At 30.7% G+C, this 23,681-nt stretch overlaps 1 protein-coding gene across 17 annotated transcripts in view; it reads left to right on the top strand.

The window, feature by feature from the left end:
* PHF14 (PHD finger protein 14) overlaps positions 1-23,681 on the top strand; it is a 247,910-nt gene that overhangs the window by 149,566 nt on the left and 74,663 nt on the right. For 7 of the 17 annotated variants that reach the window (XM_078342667.1, XM_078342672.1, XM_078342671.1 and 4 more), the window contains exons 17-18: positions 13,911-13,940; positions 14,767-14,884. In XM_078342667.1, coding sequence (XP_078198793.1) covers positions 13,911-13,940; positions 14,767-14,884 — 148 coding nt within the window. Of the gene's footprint in view, positions 1-4,096; positions 4,965-5,895; positions 11,307-13,910; positions 13,941-14,766; positions 14,885-23,681 lie in introns of those variants that run through there. The other 10 variants (XM_035253747.3, XM_078342675.1, XM_078342674.1 and 7 more) reach the window with 3 other exon arrangements.

Here is a 23,681-nt window from a genome sequence, read left to right as displayed (position 1 = left end):
CAATTATAAAGCAGATTTGGAAAAAAAAAAAATGAAAATGATAAAGCAGATTTGAAACGTAGTTTTTTTTTTTTGTTTTTTTTTTTTTGAGACAGAGTCTTGCTCTGTCACCCAGGCTAGAGTGCAATGGCACCATCAGGGCTCACTGCAACCTCCACCTCCTGGGTTCAGGCCATCTCCTGCCTCAGCCTTCTGAATAAGTACGATTACAGGCACCTGCCACCATTCCCGGCTAATTTTTGTATTTTTAGTAGAGATGGAGTTTCACCATTTTGGCCATACTGGTCTGATCTACCCACCTTAGCCTCCCAAAATGCTGGGATTAAAGTAATGAGCCACTGCGCCCAGCCGAAAAGTGGATTTTTAAGAATTGTTTGGATATATGGGGCTTTTACAGTCATTCAAAAAGAACTCACGATAATCTTCCCACAGGATAGTCATGGTGATTAATAAGGAACTACATAGGAAGTAAAGTTGTTTCTTGAGTTTCCTACTTTCTGCTGGTGTTTTCATCAAAAGATTTTTCTGGAATTTTGACTTATCACTGTATTGTTGGCGGTGGGTGGGAGAGGGAAACCTTATCTTCAGATGATTTCACCCAATTCAGTAGATTTAATCTTAGTACCTATTTACTTCATTGATCTTGCCCCAACGATAGTAGATTAGAAATTTTTTAATGTGTTTTATTCATATTGCCACAATGGAGAATTATTTTGACACCTAAAATAGATAATTTATCAAAAAAAGCTAGTGTTGATGACTATTCTGTCATAGGTATTGATATCAGAATCTCCTCAGTTTTCTAAATCATGACCAGGGATAACCATTAGGCATAGTAGTAGGCCTTTATTATTTGAAATCACAATTTAATTTATTTGTGAATTAGAATTCAAGGGTAGGAGAAATTCGAGATACTCAGCTATTCAAAGATTTGCCTAGCTTTTGAACTTCATCAGCAGTATCCCCACCATGTTATTATGCAGCTATTGTTTGAATACTTCCCTTACCACAGTTAATGCTAGAGGCAGGGTTCAGGCTAGTTCAATACTCATCTGAAAGTTTGCCTTCACTTCCCATTCTCAGAGTTCATTGTCTAACTCAGCAACTTGTTTAACATCATTGTACTGCATGCGAATCAATCAAGTGCACACAGTCCCAAATCTTGTTTGTTCCTTCTTCTATCTTCTCCTTCATCTGTCTCTAGCTCTGAGCTGTCAAACTGCCCATGGTTGGAATATGAAGACTTCAACATTTAAATTTAATGGAAGGGGTATGTGTGTGTAGGTAGGAGGGAGTGTATCTGAATCTATGTATTACTTGATTTTTTTCTGTAAATCTAAAATATTCATTTAAAGAAGTCTTTTTTTTAAAAGTTAAAGGACTGTGAGTAGAAATTTTTTTATTTTAGAAGTTTTTGTTCATTATAAAAATTTATATACAAAAATATAAAAAGTTTAAATCACCTATAATCTTACAGTATATCAATGTATTTACTTCAGTTCAAACATTTTTAAAGATTCTGTTGAACACATTTAAACTTTATATACAAAAATATAAAAAGTAAGTTTAAATCACCTGTAGTCTTACAGTATCTCAATGTATTTACTTCAAAAATTTTTAATGATTCTCTTCAAAACATTTCTAAAAATTTAGCCTTGGATATAATTTGAAAGCTGAAAATATCAGAAAATTTTGGGAACAGTTTTCTATTACAACATTTCTTGACCCATTCTCTTCTTTTCTCATTCCTGTGGCTTCCCTGAGACCTTTTACAGTATCTGGCCTCTATTTTCTGCCATATTATTTTGTTTACCTTAGCTTCTTTGCTGTTTTCTCTTGCCTTCTTTCTGTTTCTCACTTCTGATTATCTCTCCCTGGGTTCCCACTCTATCTGCCTTGCCTCTCCTCATTTTTATTGCTAGTGTATAACGGTTCTGCAGCTCTACTATGTCTCACTTCCTCCAACCTTGTGGCTTGTTCTCTCGCCTGATAAAATAAATGGCCAGAACTTGGACTCCTGTCATTGTGGAAAGTCCACCATTGTCCTCACTAATATCCAGAGCAGGGCATGTGTTCTCTTTCTTCTTTATTCCCCACAGCACCCTACTGTTCTTCACTTCGTTCTCTAAATACCGTTATTCCAAGGCTGTCTTAGATATTTTCTGAACAATTTAACAGAGGCCTTATACACAGAACAGTCTAAGATTGAAAATTAAATGCTTTGCATTCTTGTTCATAAAAGTTACTTGGCCATCTCTGTCACTGTTTCCTTTTTGCGTTAGACCTCGCTTTATGAAAAGCAGTGATCAGTGATTTAAGATAAATATCTTTAGACTTAAAATGCTTCATTGTATGTCATGAAAATATTAGATACTAAGGAAGGAATTAGAAAATTGTCAATTTTGTGCTATAACTTTTAAAAGTTCTTTTCAGAAATGCTTTTCTATTAGTAAAAATTGGGGAAGAGAAGTTTAATTTTCAAAATATTCATTTTTGGATAATGAGTGTAGCTCAGCTACCACTGAATTTTTATTATTAAAGTAGTATTCTGATAAAATTTAAATTAAAAAATGTTTACCGCTGGTATATTTTTTCTATAATTAAGTTGATTTGCTGATTTTGTTAGACATGTAGAATGGCTAACCTGCCTAACATGTTTAGTATTTATTGTATCACATTCTTTGACGTTAAAATCTGTATTAGAACATCAAACCTTTAAGTGCCTTTGTATTATTCATAAATATTTTTGGTTTATGTTTCTAATGTTTGGATTTTTAAATTTTGAAAAAAAGTTTTTAAGAGATGTAGTATATGCAAGTAATTTGTATTAAAAGAAAACAGAAGCCTGAATGTCATGTATATTACATAGTGAAGTGTGGTATTTATGGGGTACATAAATAAATTTTAGAGTAATAAACATAATTTCCAGCACCTATAGCAGTGAAATATTTTTCGTTTTATACATGTGTTTCTGTAAGATTTGTTTTTGCAGTTTTAACTCATCTTCCATTGCAGTGTGTTAATATTGTTAAATTATACAAGGGAAGCATTATATATTACATACATACCTAAGCATTTGGAAAGACTGAGACTCTCACCACAGTTCCGCTATTGACTAGATTAATGACCTTGAATCAAGTTACCTCTAAGGTCATTGTCTTTAACGTGAAGGCACTAATTTTATTTTTTCTCAAATTATATAACTGAGATTTCAAAACAAATATACAGTTTCAAAAAAATTATAAAGTCTGTAATCTCACCATTCATCTAACACTTGATTTATCTGCCTAGACTCACTACTAAGCAGCAGGGAACGAGCTTTGTCAGGGATAGAGCTTTCTCCCTCTTGGCAGGAATTATTGGCAATTGACTATTGACAATTTCTTTAAGTGAGCTGATGATGTCTTTACTTAAAAATTTCAACCCTTGAAGTCATACAAAACAAGTATAATCCAACTACTAGTTGAGAAGCCAGCTATATTGTTTTTGATTTTTCTTTTATTTTTAAATTAAGTATTCTGTTTCATCTGTTACTTTTATAGCAAGGTTTTTATTTGTATTGATTTTATATTTTTTGGACATGTGAAATAGACATTTGAAATAGGCATAATAATGAAATGAGGCGAAATGAATTTGAAAGTAAGACTGGATACAAATTTTGGAATTTGACAGATTTCCCCAGTGAAATGTTATTTTAAAGTCATTTTGGCCTGGGAATTATATGTCCCAGGCTATGTTTTCTGATCTTTGGCTCTATTATCACATTCAGTTCTTACAACAATCCTATGAGGTATACATATCTCCATTTTAGAAGTGAGGTAACTGGGGTACATAGACGCTAAGCAACATGAAATAGAAATTGATCCAATTATATATTTAAATCATATAATGTAAATTAAGCTTTGTATTAGAATATAATTTTTTTCCCTCCATAAAAATACTACCATAGTGTATGATAAAATCTACTGGTCTTCACATTAGTTGCCAAGATTTGTTGAGGGCTTATATGCCAGTCAGTGTGCTAGTGCTTTCCACATTTTATCTCATTTAATCCTCACAACTGCATAAAATAGATGATTTCATTACTATTTTATAGGTGAGGAAAATGAGAAGAATTATTTACCCAAGATTATACAACTAGAAAATGGTGGAATTGGAATTTGAGTCTAGGCAGTCTTAACCGTACAGTTCATGCACTAATCATTAGGCATACTGCCTCACTGCACTGCACTGCTTTAGCATACTCCGACTTTGTTGGGGCAAGAGAAGTAGATACTTCCTGTTGACAGGTAATTCCAACTATATAAGATATAAAATATATTGATAGTTTCTGGTATGTGCATCAGTGAAGCCCTTAGAAAACAATTTTTTTTCTGCAATAATTTGCTTACTACCTGCATATGAAATAAATACAAAGCCCAAACTTGATCTTTGATTTGAAATACTGTGCAGTTTTTTGTCCTGGGAAGATAAGAGCCAAGACAAGTCATGCTACTTATTCTAGCTTTAAGGGAAATTTGGAATATTAAATAAAATTTAGGATATTTAGGGATATTAGCAGTAGCTCTTTAGCTTTTGTCAAATTTCACTTATCAACTTGTATTTAATTGGGGTTTAAAGCAGATTTCCATGATATCTAATGTGTCTATATTCAGATGCATTTGAAAGTCAAATATAAATATGTATTTTCAGTTGTCTTCTCCTCTCCATTATTTGTGTATGTAATTTAGAGTTAATTGTATTACTATTATAAATGATATGGTTGCTTCCTCTTGCATTATACTTTTCCAGTAGTAAACTACAGGCAGAATATCTCAGAATATCAGATTCAGAATGTGCTCAAAAGCTCTTCACTTAGAGACTGAAGCACTGAAAAAAGTTAGCATGTGTGACCTTACTATTTAACAAGTGAATTCAATTCTATTGTTTCTTATATGTTAATAAATACATCATTTCTTTGAAAACTATGTTTCATATTTGTATTCTTTTATGGGGGGATGGGTTACAATTTTGTTTTTACTTTCTTTGGAAGTTATTCAATTTGGCATGATGGCTCTCCTCAGTAATGCCTTATTTGTCTGTGTGCCACTTTTCACTTTCTTTTTCTCAATGGAACCTGGAAGCATTAAACACATCTCTCTAATTGTTAATATTAAAAAATGAACTTTTTCTGTGGTGCGTGACTCCTTGGCATTTTTACCTCATCTTCACAGATCTAAATGTTTGAAGGAAATGATTAATTTTTATGTTTACCCCAGTCAAAAAATTTTAGTTCTAATTACCAAAATTTGTTCTCTAAAAACAAAGACACAACGGTAACAAATAATTGTAACCTAACATATTTCAAAATAGTCTTTTTAAAAGAAAGTCAGCATAGGTACAAAGGATAACAATTATTTGAAAATTTCCTCCCTGAGACTCTGTATTTGAGTATAACCATCACTGTCACATACTGATTAGATGTGCTTGTTTTCAGCACAGTTGCATGCTTTCTTAAGCAGTGTTAAATTGCCATATTTGATGAAAAAATAGCAAATTGCAATTTTAAAAAAACATTTATTGATCAAATGTTTCCTTTTATAAGTGCTTCATCATTTTAATATGTATATTTTTTGCTTTAGAAATATAGTTTTATTTTGACAACCCAAAATAATAATAATAATAATAATACAAGAGGAGGCAACTCAGTGTTTCAAATGATAAAAATAGTTCAATTTTAACCAATAGGAACCTACACAAGATCATGGCATTTAGGTTTAGGGTATCTGTCTCTTTGGACCAGATCATATGTTATTTGAATCTACTGTGGTTTGTTAGTATGTTTCATAAGACATAGTGCAGAGCTGCTATGATCTTTAAATGTTAATGTTCTTTTCTTATCACTTTACTGTGTAGATACCCTTCATGAGACCCAACTCTGCCACAGCTCATCCACGGAGGCAATCCCGGAAACCTCTTTTATAAGTGTGATTTTAAAAATGTGGATTAAACTCTCGATAGAGTACATAAAGTAAAGGAGAACAGCTATCTTGTCCTTTCTATAAGCTTATCACTGCAAAAAGTTGCCTTTTGCTTGTCAGGTTTGGATAGCATATAATTGATTGGTTTGTTACTTGGACTAACAAGGCGATAGATTTGCCTGTGTGGATTTTTTCCCCTATTTTTCTTCTTTTTGTGCACTAATCAGAAATATTTGATATGTGCATTGTTGAAAAAAACTGGATACATGACTTACCAGAATTGTCCTATAAAGTAATGTCTTTCCCTCTTGCTTCTTTGGCAAATGATGATACACAGTGTTTGGACTTACTCAAGAGTCACTAAAGCCTGTGGGACTTAATAAATACAATATGCTACTCCCTGTTGTTGAACAATACAAATAACAAACAAGAAAGACGATACATTCCATTAATCTGCTATTCTGTTTCCTTCAACTTAATACATAGATTCATGTATGAAGCCCTGCATTGTAAAACAACTATAGACTCTTATATTGGATGTTATTTCTATTTATAGTATTCAGCAAAAGTGAAAGACTTATGAAACATATGACATTCTATTTTTGACTTATTAGTCCTAGTGTGAAATCATTAATATTATTAGCATGAAATTTTTACAATTTCAGATTTTAAGCTCATGAATAAAAATATATCTGTGTTAATCTCTAGATATTTTCTAGTAATTCCCAAATATATTCAGTCCTTATTGTTTTAATATAAACTTTCTGTGTTCAGTATAATTTTATTTTTCTCAACGTTACATATGAACTTAGGAAATAAGGAGGGAGATACAAAGATTATTGACTATACAACCTACCAGCCGAAAGAAAGATCTTCATCAACATCTGTATCTTTCCAGAGGTATACTGAATTAAAATTTGATCTTCAAGCTTTAATGATCCAGTTTTAAGTCAACGGCAGAAATATGTTGAATATTTCATCACTCAATCTTGAACTGACTTAGAAGAGACTCTGCTGAAATTGAAATGCACATATACATGTAAATTGTCAACATGTAATTTGGAATTTTCTGATTAATAAATGTGGTTTTGGACTTTTTTTTGGGTACAGTGACAGTGGAAAATAGTTTAAACTTTAGGAATAGAGTAGGTGATGTTATTATCAAAAGCAATTATAATTGTAAAGCAGCTGTAATCCAGTAATCTCTGGTTACAGTGAGGAACCCTATGATTAGATGAAATGTTTGATAAAAATAAAATGTGTATGAAATTACATATAAACAGATTATTAATTTACTGAAAGATCTCCTATCATTGGGGGAAAATATTCATAATCTTTAGCAAAACTAGTAGACTTTTTTTTAAAGAATAAGATAGGACTAGTTATCACTATATAAGCTTAAGGAAATGTTGGTAATTATTACTTTTGCTGAACTCTGACTGATTTTAAGTAAATCGACAGATTGCCACTTTCTAAGTGGAATATACTAATATATTAGACCATGGCCCTTTTTAAATATTTAGTGAGAAATTACTAGCAGTTGCTTTGTTTTAGGTTTTTTGAGAAATTGTTAGGCCTTGTTTTGGTATCACTGTTAATCAAAATCCTTTTCACTTTGATTCTAATTAGAATACTGTATTATTCTCCATCTTGCGTTTTTGGTAGTGGTGGATATGCTGTTCCACATTTGGTGCTAGTGCTAGTCTTAAGAATCTTTGTCACATGTTTTACATAAAAACTGCAAAATTCATAAGATATAGGTCCTGCAAAAAGTAAGTTGAAATAAGAGAACTTTTGAAGTAACTAGAATAGAGTGCTTTCTCCTAATTAATCTCTTAAATGCGCTCATAGCCACAGTATAAAGTTATTCCCTGTCCATAATTGCTCCAACTCTTATAAGGAGAAAATTGATATGTGCTTAAGAAAATGTGTACTAAGTGATTCATATTTCATAGTTGAACGTAAGAGAAAACGGCACATCAGGTAAACGATGGTTGTTTATCACACAGTAGGGAAAGGAAGAAACATTAACATATCAGGAAGGAAATGAATGTCTCTGAAATACAAGAAGAATGACATAATAGTAAGTAGTCGTTCTCAAACTTTGTGCATCAGAATCACAGGAAAATTTGTATCCTATTCCTCTCCTCATCCTCCCTCCACCCACATTACTCCCTCCTCATTCCCCCTGAGTTTCTGATTTAGTAGAAAATTTGCAGTTCTAGCAAATTCCCAGGTGATGGTGTTGCTGCTGGCCTGTAACACCACATTAAGAATTATTTTTAGGTAGTATTTTTATTTGTTGTGTTCAACATTGATTGACAAAGAATGTGCTTTTTAAATCTCCTTAAAAGGGCCCTTAGATTTCCTCTAGATTCCTCTAATTTCTTCTAGAAATTGGTAATTCCATCTTCAACCCGTGCTTTTTTTTATTTTATAAATTTAAATAAATGTTTGTTTTACACTGACTATGGAAACAGCAGTATTTTAGATACAGAAAGAAATCCATAAACGTAGCTTGTGTTCACAATTCACTAATCCTTTTGTTATAAAGACTTGAAATTAAGATTATGTGTGAACGTGAAAACAAAACTTAGCCTTTATCCATCTTAATTTTAGAAATTATATTTATGCATTTTTTACAGATCATTGTCATTCATTGTTGCTTGAGTGTTCATCCGATTTTATATTTATGATGTTAAAAATAGACTGCTGACCAATAAATAATAAAAATATTTACACTCTATCCTATTTCCCTGTATTCACATCCTATTACTTAATGAAAACCACTGTTTTTAAACGAAGTTACTTATTTCATAAAACTCACCAATATTTTACTTGATTCTCAATATGAGAATATTTTATGAATATTTCACTAAAATCTATTCGAGGAATTCAGAAGGACTCTCCTGCAGAGCAGAATATTTACATTATTAATTTTTTTTATATTTTAACATGGCAATTGAAACTTGTTTAAGAGACTCAACTTGGAACTTGATGACATATGAAGGCAGAATCATTTTTCTACCTGTCTGAATCAGCACTTTGTAAGTTTACATAAAATTAAGGATTGTAATTTCTAAGATAGGCATGCTTTGCAAACATTTCTCTATAAAAATGGAAGTCTCTTTCCCATAGTGCTAACTGTAAGGCCTTCTGTAGGCCTGCTGATAAGATTCACTGCTGTTCAGTACATAAGATGTAATGAAATTGGAGGCGCATGCTGGGCTTTGTAAATAAAATGAGATTGACCCCCAGCAATTATCTCATTTATCTGATTTACATTGTAAAATCAGGATCTACGCTATTGATTAGAACATAATTAGTTAATTATGAACAAGGAAATACAAAGTTACTTGGAGCTTGAGCACAGCAGGTTATACTGCTGAAAAATTTCCAAGGGCATGAACAGATGGAGATCAGTTTATTAAAGAACAAAGCAGACATGTTTCAGGTATGGAAATGTCTAATCCTCTCATGCTGTGGATAGGTACTTGACCTGACTGGGTATTTTTATATGAATTATTTTGTCTCATCTTTCATTTTTTTGTTTCCTATTTAATCTTGTAATTTGGCTGCTGCAGACCTAGCTAACTGAATTGATCCTACTCTTGAAGTGACTATTAAATATAGATTTGGATTCCGATACATTTCCAATTTTTTAAAATTAATTTTTATGTGTACTTTTATGTGTAAAGAATATTTGTGTCTTTCTTACTACTCATTCATTTATTATTGGCTGATAGAGAAATCTATAGTGGTATTAATGAAACAGGTTCAAGTCCTCCACGTTAGTCTTATATTTGTGAAATGATTAAAAAACATTTTCTAATTATTTTGTATAGAAACTGCTCATGTAGGTAATTTGCACTAAAATTGTTATAAATTATAAGGAATAGTATATTGTACTTATTGATACTAAATGTTATTCAATATCAGTAGAATACAGAATTTTGTGCAAGCTTGTATTATTTGTAAAGTGATTTAAATCATTGACCACAATTTGTATTTTCTCCATCTTTTAAGATGTTTAATTGAAATAATTGGCCACTATTCAATGAAATAATCACTACCTGTTAATAGATTTGCATAGATGTTTGAGATGTTAGTGTGATTTTTATTTAAGTAATGATAATATTCAAGACTAATATTCTTGAATGTTCTTGTGTGGAATTTTTACACAGAAGTGAAAAAGTTGGGAAATTCAACACAGTAATTATCTGGATAATTTTTTTAAGTGGAAAGACGTAATAGTCTATATTTTCAGAGTCCATTTATTGTTTTGCTTTATGTAAGCTTAAGGGGCTATAAGTAAAATGTTCCATTGGCGTAAAAAATAGTTAGATTATCACAATCAACTTGATTATAAAAATGTATTCCCTTGTTCAAGTCAATGTTATGGATTTTGCTTCTTTCTCAAGTTTAGCTTATAAGTGGCTATAAATTATTTGCATAGGAGGTGCACTTAATTTTTTCAGTTAGGTTTTAAAAAGTAGTTTCAGTTTACTCCTCTAATGCAATTATCCATTAGAAATTAGATATGTTAAAGAAACCCTTTGGAACACTGACTTTTGGCCTGTCTCTTAGGCATAAGATGAAATAAATCAGCTATTGCTTTTTACTTGTTTGCATATTCTCAGTAGGCAGGTAAACACCTGACTTAATTGCTTGTTATATGGATCATAGCACATATAAAGATAAATCATTTTTCCCTCTTCTTTGTTTAGGGTGCTATTCTTAATCATGTACTAAGTAAGTATTTACATGCATATAGACTATGTTTATTTGGTCACTGCATTTTAATTAATGTGTAAAAGACCATATATAAACTACCTGTTATTTACATCTATATTCATTATTAATCTGATGTCTAGGAAGTTGCATTTAGTAAGAATCTAATTAATCAGGTTTGCCTTTATCTTATAGTTGGGATTCCTTTATGCCCTGTAGTGTTACTGTGTACAGTGTTTACTAGAGACTTAAATGATACTTCTTTAAGCATCCAGTTTTCATTTTATTAAAAAATATTAGTGTTTCTTTACAGGTTAGTTTTATATTCTCTTTTAATATTTTAAGACATTGCTTTCCTATTTAATAATGTGCTGTTGCCATAATAGTCTGTTTTTATTACATAGACATTTGTGTTATTTAATAAAGTATATTGTCTTATATCACTATATTTTTGTGGGTCAATGATTGCTTTTGCAAAAGTTTTTTAAAACATTGTATTCACTATTTATTTTGATAAGTTAACTATGTCCTGTATTATGTGCTGCATGTATTTCCAAGTTTATGTAAGAAATAAAGGTAGAAACCTTAAATAAAATTGGTCAATAACTACTTTAACTCCATTGCAGCTTTTCAGTAGCAGATGATTATAGACGCTTATAAGTTTTGGGTGTTAGAGTTTTTTAAATTGTCTAAATTTGCAACATAGCCAGAGTTTGTTGTGTGACAGAATTCGATAAAGATTACAAAGTGGTATGTGTGCATAAAATTAATAAGCTACTATTTTGGCCATCCACATTGTTCTTTGATTTCTTGGGTTCTTAATAGTATCTCTTACATTTGTCTGTAGTTTATTAATTCTTGCAAGTTCTGCTAGAGTTCACTTGTGTTTATCATTTTGTTTCTGTGATTAGCACATAAAGCTATAGATTGTTTCAATTCAATATTCTAACATAGAAGCAACCAGATTTTTTCACATTGAAATAATTTGAGACCTCTTTACAAAGAGCTTATATTTGTATATTTATTTATCAACAAAACTATCGACTTCATGATTGGCTCATTTTTTTCCTCTTTTTTGGATTTTGGCAGTTCCTAAGCTTACTACTTCTTTTTGCTACTTAGTCTTGAAGCTGCAGCTTTTATTTACTATTGAGTTAACTAGAACTTCAGGGAGCTTCCCTATTATCCCTGATTCTGACAAGCAAATTCTTTTTCCTTTGGAATGCATTACAAATACATGAGAGTTGCACATGTTGACTAAGTAATTCTGAAAGGTATCACTAATGAAGGACTCAGTCAGCAAGGAATAAGTCATTTCTAAATAGCGTATATTTGTTATTGTCTTCTGATAAGCTAGTATATAAAAACTTTCTCTTCCTCTTTTCATTAGTTCTGGAGCTGAAAGATAATTTGATTTTACAAGTAGTTGAAATCAGCAACAGATTGGAACTGGATCAGTGTAGCAAACTTGTTCTTAGTTTATCAGCTGGAGTTTCATAGCTATAGAAACCAGAATTATTTATGTACATTAAGGTGACAAATAATGAATTATGATTCATATTCATTATATTTGCCTCAAGTTGTACACTAGAAATCATAATTTGAAAATTATTACGACACAAAGTTATAAAGAAAATGCGCAATAATTAGGTAGTAAATAGATATGAACTAGGAAGACGCTAATACTTCATCAAGAACTTTGATTATTCGCAGTATGACCTAAATAGCGCACTACCCAAAAACCTAAAGTTAAGGAAAAAGACTATAGTTAACAAACAAAATTGAGCCCATTTACTTAGTAGAAATTCTCATTTTCATGTATTTCTACTGTCCTTTTACATAGCCTCATAAGTTTTAGTGGTCTGGTTTTTGAATCCATAACAGATTGTTTTTGGGGAATTTATGCTTAGCCAAACACACTTACAATATCAGAAAGCAGTGGCTGATAGTTTTCAAGCAAGTGAGGACTCTGAAAATCTATGAAAATTGAATACAAGAATTCAAATAGATCAGCAGACCTACTGGTCTACATACCAAGGACAAAAGGCTGACACACTGTTAGACGTGTAGCAGCATATGTTATTCTTACTGATGACCTGAGGTGACAAATATAGATTATATTAAATACGTTTATTTGATGAAATAAGCAATGTGATTAGTTTTAAACTTCTTATCAAAGATGATTAAAACACAGGTTTTTATGTATGAAGGAGTACATTCTCAGTTATTTACAAGTCTCAATCTTCTCATGAACTCAGGAATACTTTGAAGGTTTCTATATTCATATGTTTAGTTGAAATTTTGACTAATGAAAGGTAAATATGTTGTATTGAGAAAAAAGAGCATAAAATTATGTGGGCTTGCCAGTTAGTCCCTTGATGTCACATTTAAAGTTATATTATTTGTTATTCTTACTTAATGCCAGAACAACAGATATTTGAACATTTAAATTGCTTTCAAATATATTTTTAGTTATGTGATAAGGTCATCATAAGTAAAGTACTGTTGGTCCTATTTGACTTTATCTGTTCCTGTAGCTAGAACTGTCGTCGTAAGCATTTTTTAAAGTCTTGAGTCTAAAAAGTCTTTGGAAAAGTACTTAAGCTTATTTTATTCATAAAGAGAAAGTTGTAGAGGAAGAAATACATAAACTTAGGGCATTCAATTGCATTTTAAACTTCTTTATACCTGAATAACTTAGCTAAGTTGCTTAACTTTTCTGAAACTCTCAGTCCCCAAAGGAGTTTTTGGGAGATTGAATTTTTGTAGCATAATATGAAATTTCTACTAAAAAATGTAGATTTACATTCCCTTTTATTATGACGGTTTCTCTAAGTTAATTGTTTTTCTTTGTGTGTTGTTTATGTAAGAAGAGCTTCTGCCTCTTTTTTCCTAAAAGGTTATTGAGTAGTAATTTTCAACTTTATTTGAGTAATATATTTCTATAAATTTTTCCTCTTCGTTTTTTAATCATAGATTTCTTGACATTTGAAGTTTTAAATTGGTGAAACATAAATAATAAAGAAAATCTGACAGATTGGTTGAGAAAGTGTTATTGTTTAATTTTTTTTTCAAGTACTGTGAAATGAGGAATGCAATCCCTTTTATTAGGTGTATACTCTTTGTTATTTGTTGTTAAATTTTGGTCTTGTTATTCCAACTGATGCAGAATTCTTTTTACAAAGCACTGAAATAATACAGATTTTTCTTCATTGTCAGCAGGATGAGATTGTCTGAAACGAAGAATAGGTATGGTAGTTTTCTTAGATTTTGTACATCATAGGTGGCAAATATACCATCAAAACATTTATTAAGTTTTTACATGCACTAGGAAGTACTTTGTAAAACCAAATGGTCTGAAGAAAGTGACAGGTAAATTGAGACAATAAAACTCAATTATTGGGGTAGTTTCTTACCTCTTTGTATATTTAAATGTTCTGTGATTTAACATGTAAAGGTTATTTTTATTTGCTATAGATTGTGTTAGCATGCTATAAATGTTAGAAAGTTCATTTACAATCTACTTTAACTGGGAGAAAGAGAAAAATTGGTGTAAATTGTATAGCATTAATTGCAACCTAGCGTAGCCTAGTAGAATTTCTGAGTTTTACAATATTTTAAATAATCGAAATGTATATTATTGGATTCATTTCCTTGAATTATCTGTATATCTTATTAAACATTTTTAAAGTATTTAATGGGCAAATGATAAAGTTCACAATTGAAATTGTTGCAGTTGTTTTGAATACATATGATTATATATGTTGATTAATATGCTCTTAATAGTTCTACTAAGTGTTCTAAATATTTGTTGCATTTGTTGATTTTATTGTTTCTGTATTTTGTTTTTGCTAAAACATTTATTTCAGGTTTAGTTTGCCTTTATCATAATCATTAATTTGATGATCTTGTGAGCCAAGGATAAAGTTAACAATGTTGAAGTTGAAATATACAATAGTTTGTATTATTGTCTTTGAAGTGTTTGAAGTTGAAATATTCAATAGTTTGTCTTTATGTCTTTGAAGGTTTATATGTTATTTAGATACACCTACCTATAAATCTGTTTACCCTACAGGTGTGATGAATGCAGACTCTGCTACCATTTTGGCTGTTTGGATCCTCCTTTGAAAAAGTCTCCTAAACAAACAGGCTATGGATGGATATGTCAGGAGTGTGATTCTTCATCTTCTAAGGTAAGGGGAGGAGTCTATAAGAAAAGGAATTGTTTCCCTTCTTTTTGATAGCTTTTCCATGTCACCCAATCAGCTTCTTAACTTTAAAGATAATTGGATTATGAAAGACCAACATTTCAACAAATACATCTTAAGAATATATTGCTATGGTGATTTTCTTGCCATGGTGAAATGCCATCTCTACTAAAGGTACAAAAAGTTAGCCGGGTATGGTGGTGGATTCCTATAAGCTTAGCTACATGTGTGGCTGGGGCAGGAGAATCACTTGAACCCAGGAGGCAGAGGTTGCTGTGAGCCAAGACCATGCCATTGCACTCCAGCCTGGGCAACAGGCCAAGTCTCCGTCTCAAAAAAAAAAAAAAAAATATATATATATATACACACACACACACACACACACACATTTGTAAAATGATTATTAAAATATAATTGTGTATATTTTATTTAATAATCAAGCATTTTAACCTAAAATTATAAACTATATAGTAGCAAGAATTATTTTACAGGCATTTTATTAAGGCCCAGATTTTAGAGAGAACATACTTAGTTTTAAAAATTTTATTGTATAGTTCAAAAATAGTTCAAAAATGTATTCCCAAAATTTCATTTAAATGTAAAAACAATGAAGCACTATAGAGTTTAAATTGTTGTCTTATGAGTCTCTTTAATAAGTTTTTTTAAGTGTATTTTTTAGTTTGGGATTTTCTCCTACCTTCAACAAACAAGTTAGGAAGGCAATTTTTGAAATAGGATTTCCACCTTTTTAAAATATACCTTTTTGCACATATTCTTTTGAGAAGGCTCAATACTATAAATATGTAGTATCATATGAAATGTTAAGTTATATAGTAATCTTGTTAATGAATTGAAAAGGCAAGGGGGCATATTTCAGATTTGTTTGAAATCGAGCATACATTTTGTACATGCCATAGGTGCCAGTAGCCATTGGATAAGCTTTTAGTTTTATTTTCTCCTCTACTACAGAATGGGTGTTTGGACTCTGAGTGGAAATAAATTAGGAAGGCACATTGTTAAAAACTTGCACTGTATTTGCTGTTACGGTTTGACCTGTAGTTGAATATCAACATAAACACCTAACATTTTCAAAATTTCATCAAATATGGTTTCTAATTTTGGAATATCACAGCAGTTTACTGTAAGGAATGAAACAACAGTGAAATGGATTTGTATTTTCGTTATAACTATATACTATTAATGTATTACTATTTTCCAATGAAAATTAAACAATATAATATTTAAGCTGGAACTTATAGAGACTTAATTCATTCCCTTGAATATTTGTGCCACATCAGTTGTTTTTCTTACTTTAGAAGAATTCCATTCATGACCAGTGGGTAGTAAATTTCTGTTTACATTCTCTACTGAAAGATGTTTGCTAGTATTAGATCCTAAGAGTAAAGCATTGATAGATAATGTCATGCTTTATAATTTAGTGAATGCTGCAGAAGCTTTTACATTCAGGAAGCTGTATGTTATTAACATCCAAGTCAAGAAAATTAGTAACGTCTTAGGACTTAAAAGAATCTAGAATGAAAGTTCACATGCATTGCCTATCCCTTGTTCTCCTACATTTGCTTTGGTAGAATATTATTTGCTAGGTAGCACTGTGTATGTTTGCCATATTCATATATTTTAATGAAATGAAAAGCTAAAAGAGAAATATTTATTGCCATAAGAAAGTAATCAGTTGCAAATAAATTTGTATGGTAAAATTTCTTCAGCGTCTTTCTCTGCGCTAGTTATGTTGTTAAGCCTAGCAAGTCGTCACTTTTATTTGAAATTTTGACTTGTATATAGAAATTATTTGTTTTGCCTAGAAGTTTAGATAATACAAAGCAAGTATTTGTATTCAACTATACAAAGTGTGTATAGTTGAATATTTGCTTGAAAAATGAATTGCACTTTAACATTTTGTCTAAATTCTGTGGACCAGGGGAAACTCTAAAATATTGCTATTTATACTGTCAGCAGCTATTTATTTATTACTTTGTCTTTCAAGTAACTGGTTGTTGATCTGGGGTTGTATGAGGGCAAAAATTTCTATCTTTATCCCTGCCTATTATTTTTATAGAAATTTCATAAGAGTCTAATAAGATTCATCATATCTAAATTTATAATATTTTGTTTTAGCACATGAAAGCTGAAATGCACCTATTTAGTTTTAATAATATTGATTTAATAACAATTTGCCTAAAAGTAGAAGAATGTCATTTTATTCTACTCAAACCCATGAAGTATGGCATGTTAAGACTTTCTGTGTCTCATCAACTCTTCATAAACCTAGATAGTCATTTTGAGTTTCATAAAAAATGGCCAGTTACATGGACACAAACATATCTACGTGTATGTACATACATGGAGGCACAAATATATACACATACAGATACACGGAGACACACACACTCATACACAAAACACATCTTCTCCCACAGACTATGCTTCAAAGCCATTGACTAAGACAGCAGCCATCCGTATAGTACACTATGCTTTTATTCACTGGAGCTAGTTCATTGCTACCTGTCACAATGCATTAAGGCTTTTTTTTCTTGCTCTTTACTGTGTTGTGAAAATCTTAATGTTAATAAATGCTACATGCCTGGAAAAGAAATGTATTTTCTTCTTTCTTAACCCCACTTTTATTTTCTTTCGTTTCTGCTTCCATCCATTTATCCAAGTTCCATAACTGAAATCATCCTCAAGCCTTCCTATCCTTATCTCAAATAGCAAACCACTTCCTGAGTCCTATAAAAGTTTTCTTCCTTAAATATTTCTCCAACCTGCTCTTTGCTTCGTTTCTCCACTCATAATAGAATGAGAAAGAGTTAGGCACTCCTGTCTTGAGATAGTGCCTAACTCTTTCCCAATCTATTATGGTTCTTCCTGTTTTAGAAGCTATCTAAATAGGTGTGCCAGACTTAGCCCTTTTTATCCATTCTGCTCACTAGAGGCCTCTAAATGAAGTGTTTGCAACACAGTAGATACACAAAATGACTCATTAAATTAACTTAATTCTGTATAACATCTATTTTAATTTTCATGTCTGAGTCTATTTCATGATTTAAATATGCTAGTACTTTAGAACAGGTACTAAAAGTTCACATATATATATATTTATGTTGAAGTGCATATTTAAAATGTTTTTACTAATGAGATGTATCATCAAAAATAACTTTCTGAAAATGTAGTTGTCATATCTCTGCTTTAAATCTCTCAGTGTTTTTTCATTTATTTTTAAAAATCAACCAGATTAGAAAACTAACATTGATATATTATTACTATCTAATCCTCAGATTTCATTCAGGTTTGGCCATTAATTTCAGTAAGGTTTGGCCATTAATTTTAGTAAGGTAAGGTCATTTATGGCAAAAGGATTCAGTATAGAATCACAGGTTACATTTAGTTTTCATGTTTCTTTTGTCTTTAATCTGGACAGTTCCTTAGTCTTTCCTTAACTTTGATTAGCTTGTGACTTTTGACAATTACAGAGCAGTTACTTTGTAGAACGTACTTCACTGTGCATTTTCCAAATATTTTCTTGTGGCTTAAATTCATCGTAAATCTTTGATAAGAGTACCACAGATGTGATGCTGTGTTCATTCTACACAAAATTTTTATTTGAATTGTAGATAATGATGTTATATCTTAGGAGTTGTCTGCCAGTTTTCTAACTAATTAGTGATTTGTGGGGCAAAACCTTGAGACTATGTAAAAATATTCTATTCCTTACCAAACCTTAATTTCCTGTTTTATTCAATGGTGTTATATTGAATGTTACTGTTTATTTGTTTTTTAAATTGCTCCGAATTTGGCTAATGAAAACCACTTCAAGCTGTCTTCTATATCCTTTGACATGATTCCACTAATCTTAAAGAAATTTCTTGCTGAAGGTCTTCCAGGCAGAAACCAAGATCTGGTGTGATCGTTGCTACTGGGATTTGTTCTTCCTGGTTCTCTGAGTAGACAAAGCCAAGGACTAGGCTTAAGTAGGCATACGTAGTCATACCATAGCCACACTTACATATATTTTTTTGTTTTTATAGATATTGAAAACTAATTTTCTTCCTTTTTATTTTTGTAAATAACTCCTTGGTAAATCTCCAATAGAAAACTGGCTCCCATTTTCCTTAATATATATATATATATATTCTCTTATATCATTACTCTCCTGACATGAAACCAATCTCTTATCACCCTCTACTCCTACCCACATGGATACCTGCTTTGCTTATCATCTGGTAACTTTTAAACTGAATTGTTCAGGAAGAGGAGAGAGAAGGGATAAGGACAGACATTTGTGTTTTTTACAAGTTCTACAGGTGATTTTAGGAGCAGTTAGGAATAAGAACTACTGTTATATCTAGTTTTTAGAAACTTCAGTTTTTACAAAGTTTTGAACCCAAAAATTAACTTTTTGGAATTTTAAAACAAGTACACAATGTGTATAACCCAAGTCAAATGTCAACAAATTGACATTGTAATACTATGTTGTATATAAGATATAAAGTAGACAGTATTGTAGTTAAACAAATAGGACATAGTTCATGCATCAGTCTTTTCCATTATATTCTTGATAAAGATCTCAACAACTTGTATCTGCTGAAACACTTAAAATGAAGGTAATTTGTCTTAACATTGTTAAATGAACATGTATAAATATTTCTTTTAAAAGTGCTTCCTCCAAGTCATATGTATTCAGAAATGTCACTGAGGATATAAATATCCATTATGTACGTCACAGTGACTATGTCAGTTACTATTCTAGCTTTTCATCTTTGTTTAAGCTCTGTTTCTGACTACTATAACATGAGCTGTCTTAGCTTGGAGACTTCTATTTGGTTCACTCTTACTTGATTTTTCTAGTATGCTACACTTTTTGAGTAGTAATAATTCATGAATTCATATGCACAGGAATGTTATCCAAGTCCTTATGGGAGATTTTCTAGAACTCCAAATGTGCGACAGATGAGCTAAGGCAAGTCATATTTCTCCATAATCATTTGTATTAAAAAATATTTAAGTAGAGGACATACAGTATTTTTAAATTTTGGTGTTTTTTTATATTTTTTGCATTGAGGAAATACTATACCTATGTCAAAACCACATTTAAATACATATTTTCAAGTAAAATAGTCATTAAGAATTGTGGCTCTTTAAGAACAGAACAGTCTTTTCAGGAGTATCTTGCCACAATACATTAAACAAGCACATTTAATTGAACTTGGTAATATTGGAAATTGAATGTCTGAATTTTATGCATTGAGAAGATTTATGAAAAATATAAAATTAAAATGAATTATCCTTTAAAGATCTTTAAAATTTGAAGCATATAACTGATCCATAAAAAAGGGACTTCTGAATATTTTAACTATTCATTTGACCTCTGGGATTTTTTCTGACATTAGATTGAATTTTAAGTTTCTGGATTTTACATGGCTGACAAAGACGTAATTTTTAGGTAAAATATATATCACTCGGGTATGTAAAAAGTGTGGAAAAAAGTTGTTTGTATTATGTACCATATTAGAATTAAATAGAACAAATCTGTAGTGTTTTGTAGACTTACTAAAAGTATGAGAATTAAAACTGTGGTGTGTGATTATCCTTAAAGATGGTTTAGTTTTGTATTAAACCTTAGATTTCCTCTTTGTTGGAGGGTAGGATAAAGCCCACAGATTTCCAGTTGATCTTCTACTGTAGAACAAGGTCCTCAACTAAATTCAGGCTGTTTCCAATTACTTCTAGCATGTTACCTGGCAAACAAAACTGTTCGTATAAATGTCTTTTAATCCCTTAGTTTCTAATTGAGTACTGTGCTTTGGGGCTATTAATAATGACTTGCTTAGCAATCCCACTAATTATAGTTGGTACTTGGCTTAAAAAAAAAAAAAAAAAAAAAAAAGAGAGTGTGTTATTATTTATACTGAACATTTATGTCCTGAATTGAAATTATTCATTATTGCCTGGTCAAATAGGTAGTTTTATTAATACGTGATTGTGCTAGACTTGTTTTCTGAAACCTCTTTGTAGACAATGCTTAAAAATGCTTAAAAATCAGGTAATCATTTTTAGTAAAACATAGGTTGTTTACTAGTCATTTTTAATAATATTAATATAATTGGAATCAGCACTGATCTGTTTAGTTCTATAACCTAGGGCAGTTTTCATAGGAACCATATAATACACATTAAGCATATCTACTTCAGTAAATTATTTCTTAAGAATCTTTTTGAAAATATGATTTATTAAGATAATTTGTCAGTGTTTATGATACACATATTTTGATATATTTAAATATCAAATTCAAAGAGGAAGGCAGATAATTAGAACTTCTAAAAATAGACCATCTTTTTTTATACTAATAATTTACAAAATTGAAAAACTAAGCCACTTTCTAAATTATGCTTACTACAAGCTTGAAAAACTAAGCCATTTTCTAAGTGGCATGTAGCCTGTGCATTTACATACCATACTGTGCAATACCATATGTGATGAGAAACTAAATGATAACTGAGATAATTAATCAAAGTACAGTAGGGTACCATACATATAAATGTCTTTCAGAAATCACAAACCTCATATTGTCCTTTAGTTTAAAATTTCTTTGAGTTTTTATATTTTGATATTTTGTTATTTCAGCTACTAAAAAGATGAGAGGAGAGTTAAGATAAAGGATATTTTATTAAAGCTTTAAAAAAGTTAATGAAAGTATTTCTGCCTTATTAAATCAGTATTTGAAATACTAAATTGGGTTATATAATCAACCAATAGATCATAGATCATACTGTTATGAAATTCAGAAGTGGTGTGGAATATATTAATTATGTAAGTTTTTATTCTAATTTTTATTTATAGTGTGAGTGTGAGAGACATGTTCATTGTGAAAAGTTAGTCCTTGTGGAATTAAACTAGTCTGTTCTCACAACTGGGAAGTATCACCTAAATAATAGAAAAGGCTTAAATACTGGCTTCAAAAAAACAAAGTGAGAGTGCATGCATTGTAGATGTAGATATAGTGAGAGTAATTTGGTTCCTGTAAATTACTCAAATAAATGTCTAATAAATTAAACATTAAAATTAGTTCTAATTTTGTAAAATTACTTATCTGTTAAAAAATGTTCCTTCTAACCTACATATTGTGGCTTAGGAAGTGCTCTTTCGCTGATGACTAAGAGACTTCTTCAAGACAACCTTCAAATCTAAGCCAAGAAAATTCGAAGAATGAACTCTGATAGTTAATGGAATTGAGTTCTTTGAAATCAAATATAGTTAAGCATTCTAGTTTTGATTTTCTGATGGAATCTTTATTAGGCATAAGAAGTTGTAGATTAGAGGTTAGAAACATCAAGTGCATTATGCTATGTTACTTGCATTTTAATATATTTATTTTTTGACATTTCTGAAATTAGATTGTTTATCTATAAGCAGTTTTTGTCTTTAACTGATAATAGTGATTTTTCTCAAAAAAAATTACCATTAAATTGATAATTTTATGGCAGTTCTTATAATCTGAAGATGAAAGCACTTTTGTGAGTTTTGAAAAGAAACAAACTGGGTTCAAGTCTTAACTATTTACATTACTTGTCAACTTCAGCACGTTGTTTCACTTGAACTTTAGGTTGCTCATTTGTAGAAGGTTGAATGGCAATAATGGGAAGTGTAGAGGTGCTTAGTAAGAGAGGAGCATTTTAAGCACAGAAAGAAACAAAATCAGTGATGATATTCTGATTTTCAAATGCTAAGAAATGTTTCTTAAAAGTAACCTCAAGAGTAATTTTCTGTTTCATTTTCTGCCTTCACACACATCAAATGTTTCTGTCTTATCAAATCTTTCCTGTCTCAGAGTTTCACATAAAACAGCAGAAGGTCATGTCAAACATTTTCATGCAGAAAAAAGTCCATTTGTTACAATTTCTTGGTAGAGTTAAGAGGCAATGAAAGCTATCTTTATAATTAATGTATTTTTAAACTTAATGAATTTTAAAATTTAATGAATTTAGAGGTGTTCATGGCTCTCTAAATTTTTTCAATTACATGCTATTCTATCATATTTTTTAAATGTAGTCTAGATAATTAGCAAATAGTACTTTTAATATCGATGGAAATTCATATTTCACTTTAAACATAGAATTATGGTCCTCTGTGAATCATGCAGAAGATCATGCACTAATATATTTATTTCCTAAGTAGAGCATGTGATATTTAGAAACAAAAGGTTTGTTTTGTTTAAGCCATATTTAAGCCACTGGCTCTGCCTTGTATGAATAAGAAAAGACCGAACTCATATGGAGACTTGTTTTTAACTAAAGACATGTTTTAGTAACAAGTGAAGAAATATCCCAAGATATTTTTTTAGACTATAAAAAGGCATATTTTTTCTTTGTCAAGGTCATTAAAACTGTAAACTTGAAACTGAAATGAAAATACAAAGTAAATAAAATAAAATATAAACATAACAAACCACTGAAGACAGTTGTAAGACAATTTATAAATCCACTCTGTCAAGGTGTATGCAGAACATATATACACCTATGTTCATTTCCAAGTCTAGTGAATGCCTTTTAACAGGTAAATATCAGTGACACATCCTTTTTATTATATATACATGTGGATTCTTTTAAGGATGGAAATGTTGGAAAATCTGTGCTAGCACTTTCACATGCTAGTGGAGCCTGGAAGTTAAGGTTTTTAACTTTTAGAGCATATTGTGTAAACACATTTAGAATTTCAGAACGTAATTATGTGCCATCAATATGCCTTATAGCATTTATGCCAAAAG

The sequence above is a fragment of the Callithrix jacchus genome, chromosome 11, assembly GCF_049354715.1.
Source record: "Callithrix jacchus isolate 240 chromosome 11, calJac240_pri, whole genome shotgun sequence".
Lineage (NCBI taxonomy): Eukaryota > Metazoa > Chordata > Mammalia > Primates > Cebidae > Callithrix > Callithrix jacchus.
Note: the sequence above shows the minus strand (reverse complement) of the source record. Positions and strands in the feature narration are given on the sequence as shown.